Source organism: Centruroides vittatus, unplaced genomic scaffold (assembly GCF_030686945.1).
Source record: "Centruroides vittatus isolate TY-2023 unplaced genomic scaffold, ASM3068694v2 scaffold_2802, whole genome shotgun sequence".
In the NCBI taxonomy this organism is placed as follows: Eukaryota; Metazoa; Arthropoda; class Arachnida; order Scorpiones; family Buthidae; genus Centruroides; species Centruroides vittatus.
The window spans coordinates 1,273,544-1,299,817 of NW_027122693.1; the positions used below are offsets into that span (position 1 = coordinate 1,273,544).

The 26,274-nt window shown below is 29.6% G+C and overlaps 1 protein-coding gene across 5 annotated transcripts in view; it reads left to right on the forward strand.

The window, feature by feature from the left end:
• The first annotated feature begins 1,195 nt into the window (after positions 1–1,195).
• LOC136987888 (glycerol-3-phosphate acyltransferase 1, mitochondrial-like) overlaps positions 1,196–26,274 on the forward strand; it is a 46,311-nt gene continuing 21,232 nt past the window's right edge. The window contains exon 1 of one of the 5 annotated variants that reach the window (XM_067285652.1): positions 1,196–1,398. In XM_067285652.1, coding sequence (XP_067141753.1) covers positions 1,352–1,398 — 47 coding nt within the window. In that variant the 5' untranslated portion in view covers positions 1,196–1,351. Of the gene's footprint in view, positions 1,399–2,185; positions 2,454–7,369; positions 7,413–15,702; positions 15,787–23,553; positions 23,652–26,274 lie in introns of those variants that run through there. The other 4 variants (XM_067285655.1, XM_067285654.1, XM_067285653.1 and 1 more) reach the window with 4 other exon arrangements.

The window sequence follows — 26,274 nt, forward strand, 5'->3', positions numbered from 1 at the left end:
TATTAATGTAATTTCGATTAATTTTCAGAAATTTGCAGTTTTTTTCAGTATTAACAGCGGATTAATTTATAAATTAAGGCTTTAAAAATTCATTTTGTTATTAAATCTATGAGAAACCATTAAAGAAACCAATGATTATGAACAGAAAACAATGTATTTCTTTAAAAATTATGTTCAAAAAACACAGAGCTTTTATAGTGCTTTTCTCTATAACTTGCACACGCAAGTTATAGAGAAAAGCACTATAAAAGCTCTGTGTTTTTTGAACATAATTTTTAAAGAAATACATTGTTTTCTGTTCATAATCATTGGTTTCTTTAATGGTTTCTCAATAGTAAAATGAATTTTCATTACTCGAGAATAATTTCAGTTTTGTGCAATCACAATTCAAGAAATATTCAGGAATTATTCCCGAATAAAGTATTATAAAAGAATAATGATATGTTCACGCATATTTTTTCATATTTAATAAGGTAATTAAGTAAATACGACTTTCGATTTTCAATAAAGTTATAATCAATAGCAACAATCATCAACAGTATCAATCCATCAATGTATAAGTAATTGCGTATGGAAGAACACGTCACACGAAGATAAAATTTATATTTTGGAAAATATTTCCATGTAAAACACGAGGTATTTCATACGAAACCACATTACAAACGAAGGAATTTCAGAAAGATTAAACTCGCGAAGAGGTCAAGCGCCGAATTATTTATCCCAAATCGGTAAAATTGGGCACTAATTAATAACGAGATCAAGAAGGACTGGGTGCATTACCTTTATAGAAAGACTGAAACATTTAGTATTGGTTAGAACGTGTTAATTTGTTGATTTGAGGTGAAACATGTTGCAACAAACCATGCAAAGTGAAGAACACTTGCTGCTCTATGTCCATAGCTTCTCAGGAGGAACTAAAACTAAAGCTTAAGATCGGTTAATAATTGTACACGCATTAAAATATACATGTATATATTTACAATTTTAAATAACGATAAACGATATTTTTGTTATTGTAAAAATCAAAATTCAAATATTTAAAGTGCGATAAAAGAAAAAGGGAGCCACTCCCTCAAATAACGCGTGGACTAATAAACACGCCAGAAGCAAAGACGTCATAGAACGTCACACGTAAAGTTCAAACTTATTATGTCGTCATCCTTTCCAATATCGTAAACACGTGGCTGACATAGTTTAATCTCTGTTCATAGTCCATTTTTGCCAAAAAATCTCATCAAAAGTAGAGAGATGAAAGATTAAATTCTGTTTAAAGGAACATTACCCATCGGCGGATGATCATTTCGCTGTTTTTCTCCATCACAGATGCTTGTGTATTACGTATAATTGCATCATGATTGCTGCATTGCTAGTCTGTGTTTCTGTTTATTTGGCCGTAAGGTAAGTGAACTGTTATTTTCGTTTACCTGTTTCGTATTATCCTTTAAGCAGTTGCTCTTAATCAATGTTATTTTCTCGTTAAATTCGATTAAATATGAGAAAACCGTAAGTCACTTTAAACGTTATTTACTTTTATCTTAATCACAATTACTTTACGCTTTTAATTTAATTATATTTAAGCTGTTCATTAAGTTATAAATTTAATTTTTTATTTATTACTGTATAACAGGGCATAAATCTGTAAGCGGGATTTTAAATTTGTATTTATATAAATTAATTTTTTTATTATAAAATTATAATAATTATTTTAAAAAAAAATTAGTAAAAGGTATAGAAAAATGTTCATAAAAGTACAATAATTTTTATTATACAGTATTTACTTGAAAAAGTATATACAGTGAAACCTGTCTAAAACGGAAACCTGTCTAAAGGGGGAAAATTCTTTAGAAAGGAGCGATTTTTCTGTTGTTTTTAAACCTGTTTAAAACGGAAACCTGCCAAACCGGAAAACCTGTGTAAACCGGAATCGCACGATACCGAATATTTTTTCGGTTTGGCAGGTTTCCGTTTTGAACAGGTTCTTTCTTAACATAGAAAATCGAAGAATTTTTCCTCGGTTTCTTTTAAATTCAGGTTCCGTTTTGCACAGGTTTTGCTGTAGAAATTTTAATTAGAAAATAAAATAAATGTGATAAATTAGTAAATTATTATTGTAAAAACATGAAATAAACTATCAAAAAACTCAAAAATAAGCACGAAAACCAAAAAAACAGATCCAGAAATAAGCAACAAGTGTAATGGCACCGATATAAATCAATAAGGAGTGAAAATTATGCAGAAAAATCTGTTCAAGTAGGTAGAAGCCTTATTATCTACTAAAGGCTAAGGTCGAATGATGACGATGTCTTTGAACCCGCTACACACAGACACACACACACACACAGCTACATTCCTCACCCTTTGGCTATAACATCCTTGCTTCGTTTAATTCCCTACAAGCTCTATTCCCTTGTTAATTCCTTCCGTAGTAGAAATATCAAATATTTACATCACAGGTAAGTTTATTGTGTATTAATTACACTTATTTTATAATAATATATAATTATATAACTTTATAAAATCAGTAAAACTTGATAATGCAGCGTACAGTACTTTCTTTACGTAAGTTAAAAGCCTTATATATATATATATATATATATAAAATTATATTTAAAATTACAATACATAATTTATGCTATTGTTAACTAGAAAACACGTATTTTTCCTGTGTTTTAAGTGTTGTTTTCCTTACTCTCGATGATACATATTTTATAGGGATTAAAATTATATTTATCTGAATATGTTTACGACTTTCTTGTTTAGTTTGTCTATATTTAGACTAAATTATATCCTGTATATTTAATTTTAAACTTTCGATATCTGTAAAGGTCCTAGGTTTAAATATATTTACGTAAATTCGCGAGTAAATCATACTTAAAAGTTGCTTAGATCATACCCTAAATACTGATTTTAAAGTAAAATAATTGACAATAAGCACGTACAGTAAAACATGTTAATGCGACCACCTGCACAAGGTGACCACCTGTGTAAGATAACAACTTTGAGCTGGTCACATTAGCAGGTTTCACTGTTTATAACACCTATACCTTACGTAAATTATACATGAACATGTTCAAAGCGTTCAAGTCAGGTTTTTAACTTCGTTAAAACCTGTATAAACCGGACAGAATATTTTTCCGGTTTGGCAGGTTTCCGTTTTAAACGAGTTTTACCGTTTCTTTTATGTAATATTTAACATTTTATGAATAAATCTTAAAACTGTAAACATCTAAAAACTTGAACTTTTCAAATTAAATTTTAATGGCCGGCTCAGACGTCTGATTTCGGGCCTCAGGCAGAGGCCCCCCGCTCGAAGAGGCCCCAAACTTTCAAATGTCTAAGAAATATTGATAAGAAATTCTTTTTGTTTTTGTAAATATTTTGGTGCCCCACACTAGTAACTTTTTTCGGAGGCCCCGCAAAACCTCAAGCCTGCCCTATTGAAATCACCACAAAATGGTGGAATAATAATGGTGGAAAAATAATTAATATATATTATACTTTAAAATTTATTAATAATAATTTTTCTTTTTTTATGATTGATTTATTTTAAAGATATTTTAATCTTAGGGCATTCGTAGGTGGTTTAAGGTGTATTTCCTTGTCACGTGTAATAAATAAATTTCTTTTTTATATACTGAAAATAAAATAAAATAGAATAAAATTTATAAATTATAGAAGATATAATAAAATTTATATGAATTTACATTATTTATGGGTATCCAAGAGCAATTTAATACAGTAAAACCTGTCTAAAACAGAATATAAAGAAAACCTGCCTAAACGGAAAAGATTCTTCGAGGCGTAGCGATTTCCTATGTTAAAAAGTAACCTGTTCAAAACGGAAACCTACCAAACCGTAAAAGTATTCGGCGAGTCCGGTTTATGCAGGTTTTACTGTATATATATATATATGTTATGTACAGGTTTATATACTCTACTATACTTATGTATAGGTTTATATACATTACATATTGTTATAGATATGTACTGTATTGGGCTACACATAAATATGTGTAGCCGAATACAGTACAGTAGCCCAATATGATGTAGACTACACATATTTATATCTGGTTTTGCTTATATAAGTGGATAACTTTGTTTAATTTCTTGAAATTTCTTTAAATTAAGGAAAATTTTGAAAATAAAATAGTAAGTATAAGGCAGTATTATCAACATATTAAAATGTATGCAATTTAATAAAGAAAAATGCTGTATTTATACATAAATTATATATTATTATATAACAATACTATATTATATATATATTATTATATACGGGGAGTGCAATAGTAGGTATATTGTTATTATAAAAGAAAAAAAAAACATTTATTTGTATGCATAAATTAAACCAAAAATTAGAAATACAGTAACAACCTGTCAAAAACGGAACCTGCTTAAAACGGAAACCTGCCTTATTCGGTACCGTGCCAGTCCGGCATACGCAGGTTTTACTGTATATGTAAATACGTCATATCACAATACTTTGATTTATTTTTACTACATTAATTTACCTTATAACGAGTGATTTTTAATCTTTAAATTTATTATTTTATATTTAAAATTTTAAATTATTATATATTTTATTATAAATTATTAACTTCTTAAATAAAATTTATCACATATTTTTGCATTCTTTAGTGAATAATTTATTTAAAAATATCATTCGTCTGTCAGATTGTCTGTACGTAAACACTTTATCAACTGATTTATCGGGGTTAAGAACTGGTTAGGAACTTAGAAAATCTCCGGACAAGTTCTATTTTTTTTCTTTTGTTTTAGAAAAAAGGCAAGTTTTAAGTCATACGGGGGCCCTAGACCTTACGCAATATAAGCTACAAGTAGATAAGGAGGCCTCATATAAGTATATATAATATAAAACACACATCACACGATAGATTACTTATTGTGTATCCTGTGTTTTGAATACAGGACTGGTCTAGCTTCGATTTAGTTCCCCTAAATTGGCACTAAATCGAGTGCGGCGCTAAACTGAAATGTCTCAAACGATGCCCTAAAAGCCCTAAAACTAACTGGCATTAACAAACTGGAAACATATAGAAGGGGCCCAAATTAGAAGGTGAAAACCACCCCTGTATAGGGCTACTGGTATATCAATTAGCGATGTGGATGAAAAGCAAACATGTTTAGTAGCCAGTTACGTAATCAGGGAGGCCCCAGGCGCCCCTTACCTTTGTAAAAGACCCGTGGAGCCCTCCCTGATTACGTAATAATGGCTTGTACAGTACAACAGATTTAAGTATATTTTCTCGATAATTGTGTATATTTCTTCAATACAATAAGATGATTATCTGGAGAAATTCTCTGAATCCTTTAACAATTCATATGTTTTTTAAAATTCAAGATCATAACTTTTCCTTTCATCATTTACTTTTTCTTTCCCCCCCTCAAGGTCAACTCGAATTAATTGACTTGTTTTATTATAATTTTTCCATAAAAATTAAGAGAGGAAAAAAAAGCCTTTAAACTTAATTAATTAACGATATTTAAATTTATTTATTTATATATTTTCTTAACAAATGTTTAATTATAAAAATTTATTTTAAGAATAAAATAATAATATTTAAAATTATTTTTTGGGTCAGAATATGATTTTGAAATTCTTCTCTATTATTATAGAAGTCAATTGTGTTGGCATGACTCAGATATTAATTAAATTATTATTAAACTATAATAACAGTTAGAGAAAAGAAGGTTATACACTCAAACCTCGATATAGTGTCCCCCTAAATAGCGTCGCCCTTATAAATTGCTATTTACTAAACGAAAGGAATTTCGTTTAGTAAATAGCAATTCACGAAAGGAATCTAACTACTAATCTATAATCCTTATCGTTCGAGGTACTTCAGTTTAGCGCTACCCTCGATTTAGCGCCGATTTCAGAGTCCTGCGGTGGCGCTAAGTCGAAGTGATGAGAATTATATTTCAATAGTTCTCCCATAGGAAATGATTTTGATTTATGTTACGAATTACGATATTTATCACGTAACAACATCCGCATCAACACGTCAAATTCTTACGTACAATTTTCCAGTCTAGTGATGATGATGGGCCTATTATATAGCGTTATAACGAGAGATAAAGTCGTTACGTATAGAAAATGCAAGCCTATATCCGTGTTTTATACATTTTTATCTCGATTTGATGCTAAGAAAATAGTAAACGGTAGGTTAGTCCTTAATGACTCGTGTATAAGGGGGGTTATAATTTGATACGTTTTTAGTATGCTCTATGCTTTATACCTATGGAGTGAGGTAGGTAGATGCTTTATACGTGTGCTGTTAGGGCACTACACCTATTTAGAAAATATGCTCTATATCTACAGAGTAGGGTGGTTATGTGTTCTATACCTATTAAGTAAGACTGTTTAGATAGCGCAGCAACAACCTTAACATATCTAAAGGCCTTAAAGGTCACTACAATTAGTATTTACACATAAAAATTAACTAAATATTTTACTTATTTTATGAAGGAAAATTTTAACTTATTCATACGCTTGTTATTATGTTTAAAAAAAGCTTGCAGCATTGTTGCTGGACTTTCTCGACCTTTGTTTGTTTTCATTCCTGATAATCCCAGATTGGTTCGGTAGACATTAAGGAGTAGGGACCATATCTCCCGAATAAATAGTCCGATTTTTCTGAAAATTTCTGGAAGAAGTTCGCTCCAACATTCAAACGTCCCTGCATAATTTCAGAAATTTTCGACAAAAGGCACAGGAGTTATTAAGCTTCAAAGTGGGTAGACAAAATCGTAAGCACCAAAATCGACAAAACCAATGGCTTACGATTGGTTTTATTCGTGTAAGGAGGCAACAAGAGGGGGAATACCTGCCTGAGGGAGTTTCAAGGAGAAACTGGCCCCTATTTAGACGTTACTAACGTAAAAAAAATCCGGAAAAACCACGTGGCCAGGCGGGAATCCACTACCAAGTGTTCAGTGGTTTGTCCACTTGACCACTGTTAAGCCACTTCTCCAAACACACGATAACATCCATAAATACAGAAAAATTTCCCAAGTTTTTACATTTCTGGACATTTCAAGGTGCCACGAGTCCAGAAATGTACATTCTTGGGGATTATTTTTTGGGGGATCTTACTGTTACATATAACACTGAGAAAGTAATTAAGTTTATTGTAGGAATTTAAGGAATGGAAGTATTTTAATTTAACAGGAAAATGTATAATTGGCATGAAATCTATTTATTTAATTAATTATTTTGATATTGTGACTTTAAGGAAAAGTTTCATAATTCTGACCATGAACTAAACTGACTCATACGATTCTGATTTTATCAACTGTATGGATGTATTCTTTCCTTATACTTTACGTTTACATTATTCCACTTCACGTTATCGAACAGGTGCTTCATACAATGAATAGTTAAATATTGAGTAAGTTCTATCCATTTTCTTGCGTGTATACAGCTTTTAACGCTTGCCTAATCGAATATTCTATTTATTTTATTTATTTAAAACTATTATAAATATAAAATACTCTAATTAAGTAATTAAATATTTAAAAATTATTAAGTTTATATGTTTAAATATATATAAAATCGAAATTTAGGTATCAAAATCGCTGTTTTAAGAGGCCTATTTAACGTGTAAATATATATCTAATGTATACATACACACACGTACAAAACTCAACGTTATTAATTTCCTATTAGTGATAAAAAATAGAAATTACTGCCTTCCAGCAAGGTTTCATAAAGGAGGAAGAAAAGAAAATATATATATATATATATATTTTTTTTTTAGAGTTTTTGAAATGTTTTCAAACATGTTGTCAATCTTTTTCGATTAATTCAAATTTATTTAAGTATATTCTATGATTTTTAGAACATATCAATCCTTCAAGGATCTTCCTCATCAAATCCTTAACCTTCTTCTCGAAAACCTCACGTGAATATTTTAGATCAATTATGCAGATAAGCGAACTTTCTTCAAGGCTTTTCCTCATTAAGTCTCTAAATTTCTTCCTTCATTCTTCTTCGTCATCTTTTTTATTATATAGAGCAACATAAAAAACCTACTCCAAAGAGGTTTCTTATTAAAACCTTCAACTTTCTTCCTTAATTCTTCAACAGGACCTCAATCCCCTTCAAATAATCCTTTTTGAAGAGGATTTGATGTTGCTCAACCTTCACCTTTCTTCCTTAATTCTTCAACAGAACCTCAATCCTCTTTGAAGAGGATTTGATGTTGCTCAACCTTCACCTTTCTTCCTTAATTCTTCAACAGAACCTCAATCCTCTTTGAAGAGGATTTGATGTTGCTCAACCTTCACCTTTCTTCCTTAATTCTTCAACAGAACCTCAATCCTCTTTGAAGAGGATTTGATGTTGCTCAACCTTCAACTTAATTCTTCAACAGAACCTCAATCCCCTTCAAATAAACCTCTTTGAAGAGGACTTGATGTTGCTCAACCTTCAACTTAATTCTTCAACAGAACTTCATTATACAGAGCACCATCGAGCCTTCTCTAAACAGGTTTTGCATTAGACTTTTTTTTTTTTAAACCTTCTTCGTCAGAGCACCCATTTCGGCTCCTTGAATATAATTTATTATGAAGTTATTTTTTCCTATTTTTGAATGAATTTCTACATATTTTTCTGTTGTAAAAAGATTAAAACATCTTATGCTACATGTTTTGTATTCTAGTATCGTATTGACCTCAATTGTAAACATCTTCCATCAATATTTGTGGATAAGAGGGCTAAAGGTCGTATCATTGCACTGTTTATCTTGATAAATATATTTTTTATTATTATTATTTTTTAAATTTTATCAGTTAGAGATAAAAAGAAAAATATATAAAAAAAAACATATCTAAAAATTTTTAATTTTTTAATATATATTTTACAAGTCACTTATATTATATAAATGTGTAATTAATTGCTTAATTGTCTCATTAATTCTTTTTAATCATTCTTAGGAAATTTATTTATTTAGTTTTTTGTTTAAAATCATTATAATTATATTTTTTAATGTGTAAAACATTCAAAAATTCATTTTTTTAAAGATTTACATTGCACTTATATTATGATACATTTTCGCATTATTTCATGAAAGAATTTAATAAAATAAATTAAAGATCTTAATTTACTATAAATTTCGAATATTTTATTACATTTTAAAGCTATTTTCAACAGCAAATTATTATTTATTCATAAAATAATTACTTGCTTTTCTAACATTCTTGTCTTAGGAAGACATCACTCACCTAATACAATAAAAATATTCTTCTCTCTCTCTTCAAAAAATTAATATTTTTTAAAAAGTTTAATTGTGTTTGATTCCTCATTTTCTGACGAATCCAACGATATATAATTTATATAGATTTATATTAAATATAATATTTAATTTTGAAAATTTTCATCCTGAAACCCGGACAATTCGTGAGATGGTTCACTCTTTTTTTAAGCTTTTTGCAAGATTTTCTGCCATTATCCTAATTTTTTTTTTTTTGGCATCTTCGGTTCCTTTTCCCTCGTGATAAATGAAAAACAAATAATATGTCTAGATTTATTTAAAGGTTATTGTCTATTGAGTAGTAACCTATTTTGTATTGGTCTCCAACCACATGCCCTATTTTTTTGTATTAAATTCTATATAATCTTTGTTCCAAATAGTTTACCATACTTTTATAATTATTATAATTTTTTTTTTCATTTTAATGTTTGTAATTTTTATATAAAATATTTTTTCTTAAGAAAAATTATAAATTTCTAACCGAATGTATCTAGTTTATATCCTATCAGTACCATTTTCCCATATGTACAATGACCACCTTAAGGAACAGTTACATTATTGTTCTTTATGGGCTACTTCTTATTAATTTTACTCCAGATAAACAAGTTTAAACACATTTATATTTAAAAATTTCTTTTTAATTTAGAGGAATTCTAAAAAAATAACATTGTTTCCTTGTAATTCTCCTATTTCTGTGGAGTTTTCTTTACTAATTCTCTACCTATGCTTTTCTAGCTAACTAACTCCTCCATATCTCTCTACAGAGAAGTAACTTAACCACAGATTTAATAATAATTACTATTACTTCACCTTAAAACACTTTATAATCTAATCAACATATAATTTACATTAGTCAATACATTCTCTGTAGAGAAGGAAATTAAATGATGTATTGTTGGTACTATAATTTTATAATTTATTCTTACATATTTTATTTGAATATATAAAAAGTAAATAGAAGAGAATAATATTTTTAAACCCAAAATATTAAATTATATAAGGAATAATACATTATTTATGTAGCTTCAGGGGCGTGTGGGACCGGGCAGTAGAGTGGGTCCCTTTTACCCTTTAGTGGGCGTAATTGTTTATTAAGTGAATTTTATGATGAATTAAATTTTTCATTTAAAATATATTTCTATACAAAGTTTTTAATTAATATTTAATATAAATTTTAAAAATATTCATTTGTATATTTTATATTTGTCAAATTAAATCAATATATTTAAAACATTGATTTTAAATTTCATAAAAACACTTGATATCTATTTAAAATATAAAAATTTATCTATTTTATCAATCCTGAATTTCTAGATTTATATATTTATGTGAAGTTTTTTGATATTTCACCTTTTTACACACTTTATTCCATTCATAATTGTATTTATTATCTAATTTTGTAGCCTATTCTCTTCGAATTTATCAAAATTATTCATATATTTTTAGAATTATGAGTTCATAGCTTAGAGCCTGACACTTTTACATATATGGTTATTTGGTGGAGAGTAATATTTTATAGTTTAAAGCTCTGTATGAAGCCATAATCCTTCATTTCTTCCATAGATCTATGCATTTATCCATGCTATTATCAAATGGCATAAAATTAAAGAATATTCTATTGATTCTCAAGCAGTAAAAGGCTATAAATCAATGTTTTTAATGTTTAATAATGAAGTTTTTATCTTTATAAATTTATTAAAGTTTTAAAAATATCTTTTCCAGAATTCTATAATTGTCTGTGGGGTTTATGATCCGAAAAATAATTATTATTTTATTTCTTCCAAAAATATAAGCTATTTATTTATCCACACTATTAATAAACTGTGTAGAATTATGAAAAATTCTATGGATTCTCAAGCATTTAATGCTTTGAGAATCCATGGAATGCCATTTATCCAGGCTTGAGAACAGCATGGATAAATGGCTTGGAACTATGGAAGAAATAAAAAGAATAATTATTTTTTGGATCATAGTCTATGATTGAGAATGAATTTTAAACTTGAAGTAACTCTTTTATAATTCCATAATTACCTTTGGTACCATTTGATCCATATATTTCAACATATGACTCATAGAACAGACATTATTCTTAATATTTTCCCATTGTATAGATTGATTATTGCTCCATATATTATAAATTAATTCAATTTTTTATTATACAATTTTTATTTAATTTTTCTATTACTGTTTACGTGCAAATTTCCATAAAATGTGTTATAAACATTGAAAATTAAGCGAACAAAGATTGCAAACAAATTATTTTACATTATGTTTAGTTCAAGAACGTGCTAAAATATCGTTAACTTCGCTTCGAATGAGTTTAAACATTGCATAACAAATAGTTTTATAGGAGAATGAACCGAAATGTGGCTTAACCGGGTCAATGTAGTTTTGAGAATGACCGAAAATACCGTCACGTGATTACTCGCATGGTTGATTTCAGTTGGTTGACCCATACAACTTCCAATGGTTTGACGGCTTTTTGCTCATTTATTTTCATCAAAAATCACGTTTTTTTATTTTAAGTTTCGACTATTTGTAGCATTTCCTTGCTTAAAAAAATTCTCTCTACGAAATCAAATAAATTTTATTACAAAATAAGACTTAAATAAACGCAAAAATCAGCATTTAAACTGGCGCCTGTAAGCAAGCTTTACTGCACGATGGAAAGTAATTTGTATGACTTTGCAAGGAAGATGACCTTGTTCTATTTTATACCATACAAAATTACATTATTTTAAAAATATTACTGTAGTATATCCGAAAAATAAAACAGTATGAGTATAAAGATTTGATAGCTTATTAAAACAGGGAGAAGAACTGCTGCTATTATGGAAATTACATCAAATATTAGTATTATAAATTAGTAATTCCCACCTATACAGGTAAGAAAGTCAGTGAACCGTGATATAAAACCGGAAATTCGACCAGAAAGGAGTGAATATTTTGGTTTGGTTGTAGTCAAAAATATAAAATGTTTACCATTTGTGGGATTAAATAAGTTTATCTAGTTTATCTCTAAGTAACAATATACCTTATTCAGTATACTTCCTTTTGCCATAAACCCCTACTACTAAATTAATTTTATCTTATAAATATCTATTGTAATTACAATAGTAGGCATACAGGTTAGCCCAAAAATTATCATAACCATCTTAACATTCTGAGGCAACAATGTAAACTTTACAGACAAAACTAGGAATTCTTCATCACCACTCAGCCATTGTGGGCCTAGCCAAACCCACACTGAACATGGGGAGAAGAAAAATCCCTTAGTGTCTACAGGGTAGAACGAGTTGAAAATGGTGGAATAGTAATAATTTCTGAAAAGTTCATAAAAAAATACTTTATTATTGTTATTAAACCCATTATCATTGCCCCGAAATTTGATATACAGTTTCTTTGCTTACTCTTCCATTAAGCGTAATAAATTCTAGAATGAAAATGAATAATTTATTATTCATTTTGTAATTACAATGTCACATTATTAATAAACCGTAACATTCCATTGAAATGAGCAAAAGTACTTCTGGAATAAGGCAATTTCTTCCTTTAATCTTCTCGCTTGTGTGTGTATTCAGCACAAAGTCTATTTCCATAACTTTCCCTCTCCCTATATATCGTAAAAATAATGAAATAGTAGCATAAAGTTCCATAGAAGTGATACGATATAAGAGAAGGAAAGAGATATGGTAAATTATAATATTCCTCTTTAGATTTTCTAATCACTTTCTACACGTTAAACGGCAGTTTTATCTTCTTATCTCTAAAAAAATAGTAATTATTTTATCATTTATTATCGATTATCAGCAAATTTTTCTGAGTAATTTAACGAATCTTATTTAGACCCGTTCTATTAATCTTATATTTAAACAGAGGAGGAAACTTAAAGTCGCAGTACCATTCTTATAATGAGGAAAGTTCGAACAGAAATCTAAAAATTTAAATTTAAATTTAAACGTTTCCTTTCTTATATTTATGTCATAAAGCTTTCCTCCAGCCTATATCAAAATAAACACGAGTGAAAGTCTAATGTAAAAGGTCTTTCAAATTTTGAATTGACAAACTGTTTCCTGGTTCTTTGTTGTATTTGCAGAAAAAAAGAAGAAAAAAATACATAATTATTATTTCAGAAAGGAAATTATTATGATTACGTCTGAGATTCTTCGTGTATTTTTTTACAATTAGCTTTGTTTATAAAACGCTTTGCAAAGTGCCACGCGGGCACTCGATCAATAAATTAATCATTATTTTAGTTTAACGTGGCTAAACAATTTTTCATAATCTTTTAAAGAAATCTCAGCATGAGAAATGGATTGGATTTATGGAACAAGGCAATGCAACACATTGGAAGATCTGTCGAGTGTTTCGTTGTGTGTCCGGAAGTGACGTGGATTGTTGCGAGTGCTCCACGTGGCTTCCGGGAGGAATTTCTATAGGAAGCTGGTCCTACTTAGATGTTAGATACGTGAAGGAAGACCCGAAAATTCCTCATGGCTAACCCGTTGGTCAGACGCGAACCTCCGACCGATTTATCGGCATTACTGTAAGTGGTTTTATCCAGTCGGCCAGTGTTGGGCCACGAGAAATGACTTAGGAGATTTTTATTGTTGGTTCGTACCGGATTTTCAATTAGCAACGAAAAAATAGTGACGTTTCAGATCGTATTCGAAATCGGATCCCTCGTTACAAGATTTTACCTTAAAACTGGTCTTTAAATATTGCGTGCTCTGCATCTTCGTGATTGAAATGCAAAGGATCAAATAATGCCATGCTCAGGAACCGCAAATAATCACAATCAAATAAGATTATTGAATAAAAAAATTGTAGAAAATACTGGAATTTATAAGAATGTAACCAAAAACGTGAATCACTTTGTTTCCTATAGAAGAAAACTAGCTGTAGTACACGTGTTCTGCATTGAGAAATCCTTATTGCACCACCCGTGGACTATGAAATTTACCAATAGTCATGTAAATAAACGGCATTAACAGTAAAAAATCTGTGGCATGTAATTTATTCTCCGATTCTCTATACAGTATTTTCACTTTTTCATATTTTAATTTACTAAAAGTAAGTAATTTATTAATTTTTTTAAAATTATTTTTGATAAATTTTACTACATGATTTATAACATAAAAAAGTAAAATTAAATTTGAAATGTTTGCTCTTTAGTATAATATTTCAATGAGACAGAGCAATATTTTTATATAATAAAAATCTCCGAGTAAATGTTTAACTTAGAGTGAAAAACCATATTTATTCCCCAATAAAAATATTGCTGTATTTGAATTTATTTATTTCTTTTTGGCAGATCTATCAGGTGTTGCATTACATTATATAACCAGTCTGATCAATTCAATCTGAACGTGTGTAAACACACAAACTGTTCTCAAAGTTCGGACTCGGGTACGGATCGGAATCATGGATACGTCAGAGCTCTGTTCCTTGATATCTGGACGGCCGTGTAGAACTTACAACTCGGAAAAAGCACGCTGTATGTCCATCATGTCCCAGGCTGTAAGTACTAACTCGTAAGACGTGCTTACAGCGTGGGACATGATGTGCAAGATGACGCGAAAAATTTATAGTACGACTTCAAGCCTTCCGCTATGGAGTACCAAGATTCGAACTCCCAGAAAATTTTGAGTCGCTTGAGCCGAGTATGTTGAGTTCCGTCTCTCGCTACCGAGTTGATTTGGCCGAACCCACGATGAATACTAAAAGAGTCTTAGTGCCTGCAGGAGTTTAAAAAAGTCTAGATATATCGGGTCCGGTTCCTTATCATCTTTTCTGATTGAATTTAAAATGAGCAAGTAATAGCTAAAAGCTTAGGATATTCTAGATAAAGATTTTAAAAATTCATAAAATGATTATATATTATACATTTTTACTCGTGTATCACGCTTCTTATCTGTGTTTTGTTGAATTAATATCATATAAAATAGCTTATCATATCAATTTAAATACAATTGAAAGTATTTTAAAGTACACTCTGATAGTACTAATTTGGTATATTGTCTTTTTTTCAAACTCTTTCCGCCCTGTGGGCACTAACAACATGCCCGTTATGAATTTGGCCATGCCCACAATGGTGCTGCCGATTGGTGAGGGGTGGGGCTCTACATATCCGAACTGACTCCCCCAAAAAAATTCTTAGGGTTTTTTGACTCGTCTAGATTCCATCCCGGCCCCCAAAAGCATTTTATGCAATTTTAACCGCTCAACCACTATTATTAGGTGGAGCCATGTTTAATTTTAAATATATTTTTTATAATATATTAAATTAATTTATAATTTCAACCCAAAAGTATTAAAACAAGTTTAAAATGTATGTTAAATTAAGTAAATAATAGCAATTGATCGAGGACAATTAAATTTCGTATATATCTGTTGACGTCATCCGTATTAGGATCATTTGGAGTGAGTCTAACATTACACGTGGGGAGGATCGGAAATAGGTAATTGGAATGAATGAGTGACCGTGGCATTGAACTTGTGAACTTTTAAGGTAGATTTTAAGATTTATTTATCATTTGTTTACTTATTTATTATTAGAGAGAATTCTATATATCGTGTATTACAATTACAGAAGGCATACGATGATGTTATATGTTATAATGCTTTATCAAGTGTTATATAATGTATTTGAGAGAGATATTCTGTGTGCTTAGTGCACATTAAAGTGATAAATTTATGATCTTATACACACAAATTACATATTCCCTGACTAATATATTGTTATATGTGAGTACAATACACAAATTCAGATAAAAAGGGACCACCTGGACTGCCCTGGACAGCCCAGGTGGAATATCCCCATATTCCTGCCCATTTTACATTATGGGCAGGAATATGGGGATATTCCTGCCCATAATGTAAAATGTGGTAGAAGGGTCACTTATTTATATAGGTATATAGGAGCTAAGAAGCTTAAAGTAACCTCTCTTATGTAACGAACATGAAATCATTGATATAAATTGGAGTTTCCTGTGATAAGATGATAAAAATATTAGTTTTATTAATTTTAATTATATTTTTCTGGCTTTTGTAGAGGAATGAAGTCCTATCTCACTTCTTTTGGTCTCTTGTTTATACTAAAAATTTTACTTTTATTAAAACAGGTTGATCGGCACTAATCTTAGATGTGTACGCTGCCGGATTACCGAGAATACACTTAATCCGACAGTTAACCGTCTCGTATTATTTTTAATTAAAATATCCTGTAAATTAGTACAAGTTGGTTAACAAAGAAAAAACAAATATTAAATGAAAATTCCGTGTTAAAGTATCGTACTTTTTGTTGTTATTTTGCATCTGGTAATGTCGAGCACGTCCAAACGGTAGTGGTGGGTAGGTGTGGCCTTCCGCTCTGGAGTGCTCCCAGAAAATTTGAGTCGCTCGAGCCGAGTATATTGAGTTCCGTCTCTCGCTACCGAGTCGATTTGGCCGAACCCACGATGAATACTAAAAGAATCTTAGTGCCTGCAGGAGTTTAAAAAAGTTTTTGTTTTTTTAATGTATAATGTTTAATGTATTTAGGTATTTATAAATTTTCTAAATACCTAATCATTTAAATATTATACGGGAAATTTGAAATTATGCTAGCCAAAATTAATGCCAGATTAGTGATGGTCAACCTGTAGTGCTTAATATAATAATTAATAATAATGGTCAAAACAAAATATGTCTTATAAATTTAAAATTTGGTTATGAAAATATTCATACGTCTTACGTACGTATATATCCAACATCAAAAATTACATGTTTAATTTATTAGTATTATTTCTAATATATTAATTTGTAATTTTCTTTAAGTGCATCAACAAATATTAATAAAAATGAATTGCATTTGTTTAATATTAGTTTCTTGGAGTATTTTTAATGTCACACAAATATATTATTGTGTAATGGATCAAATTTCATTAAGAATACATTTTTTAACTTTTAAATACAAATATTATTATATTAAAGCTCACCAAAGTATTAATTAATAGAAATTGTTTTTTTTAATGTATAAATTGCTGTTAATGATGAACGTGAAAATTTTTAAAAAAATGCTGAGAAAACATGTTTTTGAATATTAAGAATTTTATAAATTGTTTAAGATGTTTTAAAACTATAGCTTCTGTGAAGGTAGGTAAATTTTGCTCAAAAATATTCGAGATTATTTTTCTCGAATTTCTAAGGTACTTTATGAAATTTTGTTTTTCGGTGAATATATTTATATAATTAAATTTCTTATTCTGAAGATTAGTTAAGTGCGTAATTTCTGTGAAATATATACAGAAAAATAGTTTTATTTTATTTAAAATTTAAATTTAATTAGAAGTTTTCTAAATACCTAATCATTTAAGTTAAATTAAGTTTAAATGATGATGTTGTTTTGTTTTTTATTTGGTTTCGTGTCAGTTTCTATCATATTAAAGAATTATAAATACTGTAATTAAGTACATTCTCTCATTTTCATTCAAATGAAAATTATTTTTTGAATGATTTGCTTTGTTCTTTAAATGTAATAATAAATAAATTATATTTGAAGGAAGAAATGAAACTGTCCTTGAATTTGTAATTACCTTACATTAACGGATACATATAATTTCTCAATAAGATTTCCTGTTGAATTATTCTTTTGGAAAGGTTGTTTGATAAGCTTGTAATCTAGATTAGAAAGTGTCGCGGAACATTTCTAATAACTTTCGAATCTGCATAATTTGGATGGTTATTTATCGAAAATCGTCGTTAATGAATTTATGGTAAATGTTTAATTAATATTAAATTATTTTAAATTTATAAATATCGTAAGAATAAGGAAATTTAGCCATTATTTTGAAATTTTTAACATGTAAACCATTAAATATATTATCATCTGATGATACTAAAACCTTTTTTTTTGCTGTGCAGTCATGACTGATGAAAATATCTGATTTAATTCTGTTTAGTTTAAGAAGTTGCTCTTACAAAAACTTGAAAATATTTCATTGCATTTTTTATTGTACAGAATGGATCAAGACAATGTTTTATATTTTAGCATGTCAATATTTGTCTATTTGTTATGATTAACTGTTGCATTAGAAGAAAATTTTGATTTAAAATAGGTACAAGGAAGAAATAAATTTAAATATAGAGGTAAAGTTAAAGGAGTCCTTTATAACATGCCATACAGATGAATTAGAGTAGCATAGAGATAAAATTGGCTGAAAAGCGATGGCTAATCATGTGCTGATGCTAACTTTCCCCTTGGAGATCACCCTTCAGATACCCATTGGAAAGAAAGCTAGTTGGACCTCTGACCCTCATAGACAAGCCAGGATTGAATTTATGAAGCAGCTGGTTTCCATTAGCTGGAATAAAGATAGTCCCGGCTTATCTGCCGTGTAGTCCAGTGCTGTTCTAGACTACCAAGTTCTCTATGTTCTGATAGCTTAATTTATTAGAGCATTTGCTATATAGTATTACTGAATCATTCATTTGAATCACATCCACTTGTAAGAAAATGTATTATATAAACCTTAGATTTTTCCTTTCAATAGATATGTGGTTTGTATTTTGAATGTTGTTTGTTTATACTCACAGCATCACTCATACTGTTGATATATGAATCATTGAATTTTTTTGGCAACATGTAGTTTATAAATTTTTATTTTAGATATATATCATTATTGTTTAAAAATTAATTTTTCATAAAGTAGAAATAGTTTAATAAATTCAAATTTTCCAGTAATATACGGAAAATAGCTTACATCAACAATAATCTAAGCTGGAACTTCTACAATAGACAGTAAGACCAATAGACACAGCATAAGAAGACACTATGGTGCATCTGATCTTTTCTTATACTGAAAATAGCTTATATTTAACTCACATAAAATTCTTAAGGATTTGTAAACAAATGATTCCACACTGCATTCAGCCTTTTAATGTCATATTTATTACAGAAACACGAAGACACGTAGATCGAAAGAAAATGAAACTTTGTTTCTTTCTTACGTATATACTTTATTATGGTATGCATTTTGGAACAACCTCATTAGCCATTACATAAGATAAATCACAGAAGATTGGGCATCTATAAGTAATAATTAACATTATAACTTATTAGCGAGGTTGAGGCCGAAGTTTTAAACGTGTACGTCGGACGTTCGGTGCCGCTTTCCCATAAGCCTAGAAGTTTGACAATGGTGTTTGGAAAGTCGGTGGAATCATGCTCGACATTCCAAACGCCATTGTCAAACTTCTAGGTGTACAGGAAAGCAGTGCCGAATGTCTGACGTACATGTTTTCGCGTTTAAAACTTCGGCCCCAACCTTGCTACTATAATATTAAAAGGCTTACTTAAAACCGTAATATATATAATATTTGAACAATCAGACAAGAAGCAGTTCCAAATAGACAGGAAACAGTGTAGAAATGCAAATTTAACTTATAGTTAATTATATAAATTATGTCAATTTGTTATTTTTAAGTAATAAAATTGTAGAAGTTAGCAATTTAAAATGATTATATTGTAAAACAACTTTTAAAACTATATTTCATGATTATTTTCAATAATAATAGTGTATAAAAAAGAAAATTTTAAATTGTATTTTATTTATTGAAATATATTTTTGCGACGATAGAAAAGTGAATTAAATTGATATTTATACTTATAAAAAGAAAAAAAACGACATTGTTATCGGGATTTATCAAGATTTTGACATCTTGTTACGTATTCTAATTCAATTTTTTAAAGTCTTTATAAAGTAGCAATCTCCCGAGTATATCGGTTTTTAGTTTCGAATGTAAATTTTGTTACATTTATTAAATTATGAATATTTTATATCTTGTAAAAGTCAGATTTTTCATGTCAGATGATTGAAATATTCTTTTTTTCATTTTTTAAATGATGAAAGAAGATTAATATAAAATAAACTGAGGTTGTTTCACATTAAATTTTTTCTAAAGAGAATTCATAAGTATGATCAACTATGAATTGTCATAATAAAATGTAAAAAATTTAAATTCTCATTGTTATTTAATGTAGTTTATAAATATTATTTTTGAATAAGTATATTATGATAGCGCTTTATCGTAGAATAAATTACGGAGTTTTTTAAAATAAAATTTAAAGATCGTAATTAAATTTTTTTAGATCTTCGTATCTAATTACAGTCATAAGTTTAAAAACATTAACTGAAAGTAATTAAAATTAGAAGTAAATCTAAAAATTAAAAGTAAATTCTTAGAATATAGTTTTAAACTTGAAATTTTTCTTAATATAATACAAATAGAGATATAGAATAATATAAAATAATAATTTATTTTATTTCATTCAGTTTGTATTCTATAAGTACTTGAACAGTTTTGGAAGATGTCGAGATAGCAAAGGACATAAGATTAAAAGAAAAAAAATCTTGTGAACTCTGATAATCTTCTAATAAATATAAGATAAAATATCTAAACAATTTCAACAATTTTAGGAATTATTTGTTATAATGACGATGATTGTTAATAAGAAAAAAATAGAAAGATTAGGAATAACAATTCCTATTTTGTTTTTTTAAGATAAAAATATATACCATAATCCACTGCATGTGGATTATGGTATATATTTTAATAAGATCTATGCTACTTAGTGTTGCCATCTTTTCAAAATTGCCGACCCGGACGGCAGGTCGGGTTTGTTCGAACAGAAGACCCCGACGCATGTGCAATGTTATTTTACCATGTGAAGAATAACGTTCTAAACCAGTTAGGGACTTGTGTAGGAGCAACTTAAATTAAGAAATGAAATAAGTTAGCTTTAAAGAGCCGAGAAGCAAAGGAAAAAAGAAAAATGGTCGACAGGTTGCTACAAAATCCCGGACGAAATTAATCGTTAACCCAGACAACGAATTAAAAGCCAGACCGTCTGGGTGAAAACTGGACGGGTGGTAACGTTAATGCTATAGGAATAGTTCTCATCTTTCCTGCCAAATTACTTAGTAATTATTTAGCCTCAATAGTCTAATGGTGGTTTTGTTGTTCTGTTTTTGATTATTCTACTGTTGTACAGACTTGTAGTCTGCCTGAAAGCACTAGTTATTGGAGACTTTGTTATGTATATTTATAATATAGATAATATGTGTACGTGCATTAAACTTTATTCTTGTATATAAAAGTACATACTATAGTGTGACGATGGATAACATGTCAAATGATTATGAAATGTCTTGCAGTAATATTTATAGAGGAACGTCTATTAATATCTATAGAAGTGTATATAATTTCAGAATTATCTGTCCCTAGTTCATATTTTATATACTTCTAATATATATAAATATGTGGTGTGTTTGTGTGTGTGTGTACATCTCAATTCACTTGACTCAAAAATCAAAATTCTAATTAAAGCATTCCATAATATAATTATGTCTAGTAAAGTTACAATACTACATTATAAAGTTTTATTGCTCCATTATGAATATTAAAACTTTCACTAGAGTGAATTAATTAGGCATTATATGTAACGCGACTGTCGGGTAAAAATATACAGCATTTTTATCTAAAATTATAAAAATTACGTGGAATAGTTTTAACAATTTACTTTGAATATTAGAAGTAAAAATTTTCCCGATAAACGAACTCTTTGTCATCATTAATAATCATATTGCCATAAAATTAAATAACTTTTTCAAATAGATTATCAAGAAGATAAAGGAAATGCAACAATTTGCGAGATGATTATAGTATTATAAAGAGATTACGAAGCCTTTGGACTTCGGTCCGTAGTTCGCAATAAGTTGTTTGTATGTTGTAGTTGATGAAATATTTATTGTTACTGACATTCGTCCTACTGCTATCTTAATTTTATATTTTTATGTAGGATTTTGTATAAACCTATTTCAAATCTTTATTATTTTAAATTAATTTCTATACTGTTTTTATTTTGATTTAAAGACATACAAATGAAATTAATTTGTTCATTATATAGGCATGAAATCTATTGAAACAAATTTCAATAGCATTTTTCAGTAATTTTATTGGGAAATCTTATACAATTAAACATTTCTCTATAATGGGAGTTCCACAGCAAAAGTATACAGCATCATTTCAAGGGTAGAACAAGGAGAACCGGTTAATGTTACCCTAGGTTCCGAGATGGCAACGGGGGAAATTTTTCCCTTGATTCAAGATGGCCACGTTTCCGGCCGCCATCTTGAATTTCTCTGCAGACTCTGCGGACGTTAACCGAAAAAAAAAAAAAAAAAAGGATTTTTTTTACTCACTTTTCGATGGTGCTTGCCTACTTCTTCCTGCTTTTTTTTTCCTTTCCGATCCATTCTTTTTTCGGTTTTGCCAGCTTGGATACTTTCCTTTTCTCTTGGTGCGGCTCTTTTCTTCCCTGTTTTTTTCGATTCGACTGCTCTTTTATTGGTCGATTGGCGTTTCCCTGTGTTCGATTTATTACTACTTGGCCATATAAACGACAGAATGCAACCCCAAGAAATGTGGCCAAATTTACTTTTAAATGTTCCTCCAAAGGCAGAAGTCTTCGTTCCGCACTTACTACATCGCAAGAAACAGCTTTTTCTATTACTCCGATGACATAATTTGCATTTAGAATCGCACGGAATGCAAACGGACTCGGTTGGCTGTATGCCTAATTTTACAGCAAATTTCGGAAATATCAATGCGTTATCGATACGGGGAGGCAAACCTAGCTCCAAAAAGTCGTCTTCCATTAACTTGTAGAAATCACGTGTGGTGCAACTGAACCGAAATTCGTCGTTGAAACTCAAATCGGCGAAACTACTCATTATCGAATAATTGGCAATAAACTAAACGCGGGGAGGTGGTGAGGAAAAAAAATGAAATATCGTTACCAGAAAAATAACACAGCAAATATTCCAATACGCAATTCGTCGCAACACTGCAGTAACCGATTCCAACTGGAAACTAGTCGATTTTCATAAAATTGCATTGAAATGAACAGAAATCTTGTCACAGATCGAGCATTTGCATATTCGTTCGTAACACCACTACGAATTTCCCGCCGATGTTACTCTCGCACGACGTCACGAAAAGGCTTCCTCTACCGTCGCAAATTTACACACGACCGTCGCCGTTTCGAGGTTACAGGATACTCGGCAACGTCTAACTCAGGGTTGAAACCGAACGGGGAAAAATTCTCAACGGCGTCGACGTCACGACTCTAGGGAAAAATTTTTCCCCGCTGCAGTCTCCAACGTATGGAAAAATTCCCACCGCCACCATCTCGGAACCTAAGGTAACATTAACCGGAGAACCTGTAGAAAGAAGAATGGAGAGTGGTCAAAAGAGAAGAAAAACGATTGAAAGTTCAGGAACTAATTGGAGGAAGAAGCCATGAGAAAAGTTGAACAAGTGCTTAGAAAATTGGTAATAAAGTTAAGAATTTAACATAGATACGTTTGCCAGATTCTGAAGGAGTTTAAGTGACTCAAGAAGTAAACACTGATCCAAAATACAAAAAGAAACAACTTGATACTAAAAAAAAACTTTTCTGCAGAAGCTGCATGATGGAGTCTTGAAGGCATCAAACAATATTGATGTGGTTATGAACAATGAGTCCCATTTCCTTTTTTGACAGAAGTAAATGGGCTGTTATCAATCACTGTTTCATCAAAGAATGGCTGGATGTGAATCCTGAAGTCAAATTCAAACAATGCTCCAAATTTTTGCTGAAGCCTCTGGTTTGGCTGGCAATCAGTCCAAAGTAATGTCCACAGACCTTTTCCTATTCATGGCTCTACTCATTAAAGAAGTGTATGGCAATGAATGCATTCAGAAGAGACTGGTACCCTTCCTGAAGAAAAATACTATTCTGACTAAGGATGTGTGTTCTAATGAGATATGTTCACTACCCATTATGCTCACAATGCAGTTACCAAGTTAGACCACTAAGGAATTTGATGCATCTTTTGTCAAGCCAATGTTCCAAGTGTTCTACAACTGAGACTGATCGATAGATTTTGGTATCAACTAGAGGAAAAAGTGGTTATGGAAATGGTTGAGAAGCTAGAGGTACAAAAGAGTTGGAGAACATGCTCAAGATCAAACTTCGCCACTTTTTTCACAGCTGACCACTTCTGGAGGTTAATGGAACTGGTTAAAACTACAGTTTGAATTGCCAACAATTGTCATCCTGATCATCTCATCTGAGTGTTAAACAACCTGTCTGTACAAAAATCTTTATTTTAAAATAAATAATGAATTTTAAACAACTTTGAAATTTGTGCCCATTTTTAGGATTGTGCCCTTATGTTCATTGAATGTAATAAATTTTGTAAAATTAAATTTATTAATATTACTAGCAGGTAGGCCCGGCGTTGCTCGAGCAAAAGTAACGATAACGAAGATTAAGATTATTACGTTATAGTCAACCTTACCCGTTTTCACAGAATGCAAGAATTGGGTCCCCCTGTTTCCAGACTAATTACAGAATTTTTAGATGTGTCTAAAAATATGTTCGATTTCCCGCAAAAACAAAAAAAAACTGCATATGCGTTTTGCACGTCGCTTTCTCTTAACAATTCCATTGTTACGTAACATTTCCATTGTTGATGGAAGTGTTAAGACTTAATCCTGTCCCACTCCCCCATGGGGAGGAATTTCGAAAAATCCCTTCTTAGTGTGCATCCTCGTGACTTACCCCAACTGTGTACCAAATTTCAACTTTCAACTCCTAACTGTTTGGGCTCTGTGCTGATTATTATCATCATCAACTCATCTCAATTATATATATAGATTAATAGCATTTTCAGAAGAGAGGGTGAAAAACTATTTGATATATTTGTGTGTGTTGTTAATTATTTCAAACTTTTTGAAATAAAACTGAAATTTTCAGTTAACTTTAGGAAGTTCAACATAGTTTTACATCAAATTTAATTAATATATGATCAGGTGTATAACTTTCATGTAAAAGTAAGAAAATGAATTGACTAATATAGTTTTTTAATTGCTCAGTATTGGAATATTTGAAAATAAAATTGTTTCTTTGAGTTAAAAAAAAGATTAATACTGTCATTCTAGTCTTTCGAGCAATTGATGTTCATCTTCACAATACTACAAAAGAATATGTATATTGCATAGTAGGCAACAATAAACACAAAACATTAGAACGACAGTATAAAAGGCTTAAGCTCCAAGAAAGCAATTTTATCTTTAGTTTACTTATATTTTTGGATGTGTAATATATTGAAAGTTCCTCGAAACAATTGACTCTTCATTTATTTATTGTCTAATGAGAGTATTAAATATTTTAAAATATACAGTGTGCTTTGGGCACTGTATATTTTAAAATGTTCCACAGTGTATCAGATTACTGGATGTGTCAGACTGGTGAGTGATGGACTATACCATATTCAAATATCTCATATTTTTCTATAAGTAGAACAATCTGATTACATTTTATCTTGTATTATGTTGCTGTCGGTCAAGAATATGCTACAATTTACAGTCAAACCTCAGTTTTCAAACATAATTTGTTTCTAAAAGTTGTTCAAAAACTGATTTGTTCTAAAACCAAAACAAATTTTCCTACAAGAAACAATGTAAAATGGATTAGTCCATTCCTCACCCTTCAAAAAAGCTTTTTATTCTCTTTTTATCTGTATTTCATCTATAAAAATTACTACAAATGCAATATAATAGTGTATATAATATGATACCAAATTATATGTAATAAACTTTTGTTATTTAATTTAACTTAAGCACCTTTAAAGACAAATTCTTTGATGCCATTTACATTATGTGAATATAAAAAGTAACTGTTATTTATTATTCACTAAAAATAATTTTAATTTTTATTTATTTTGGTTAGTTTATAGTTTCCGTAAAGATTTAATACATATTTAGGATGACGTTTACATGTATAAACATTTTTATATTTAAGAAAAAACTTGTTTAAGTTTTAATTTATTCAAAAATATATGTTGAAAGGAATATAATTAATAAATATTTAGACTTTTAGATTTTTAAATTACCTTTATTGTATCATTTT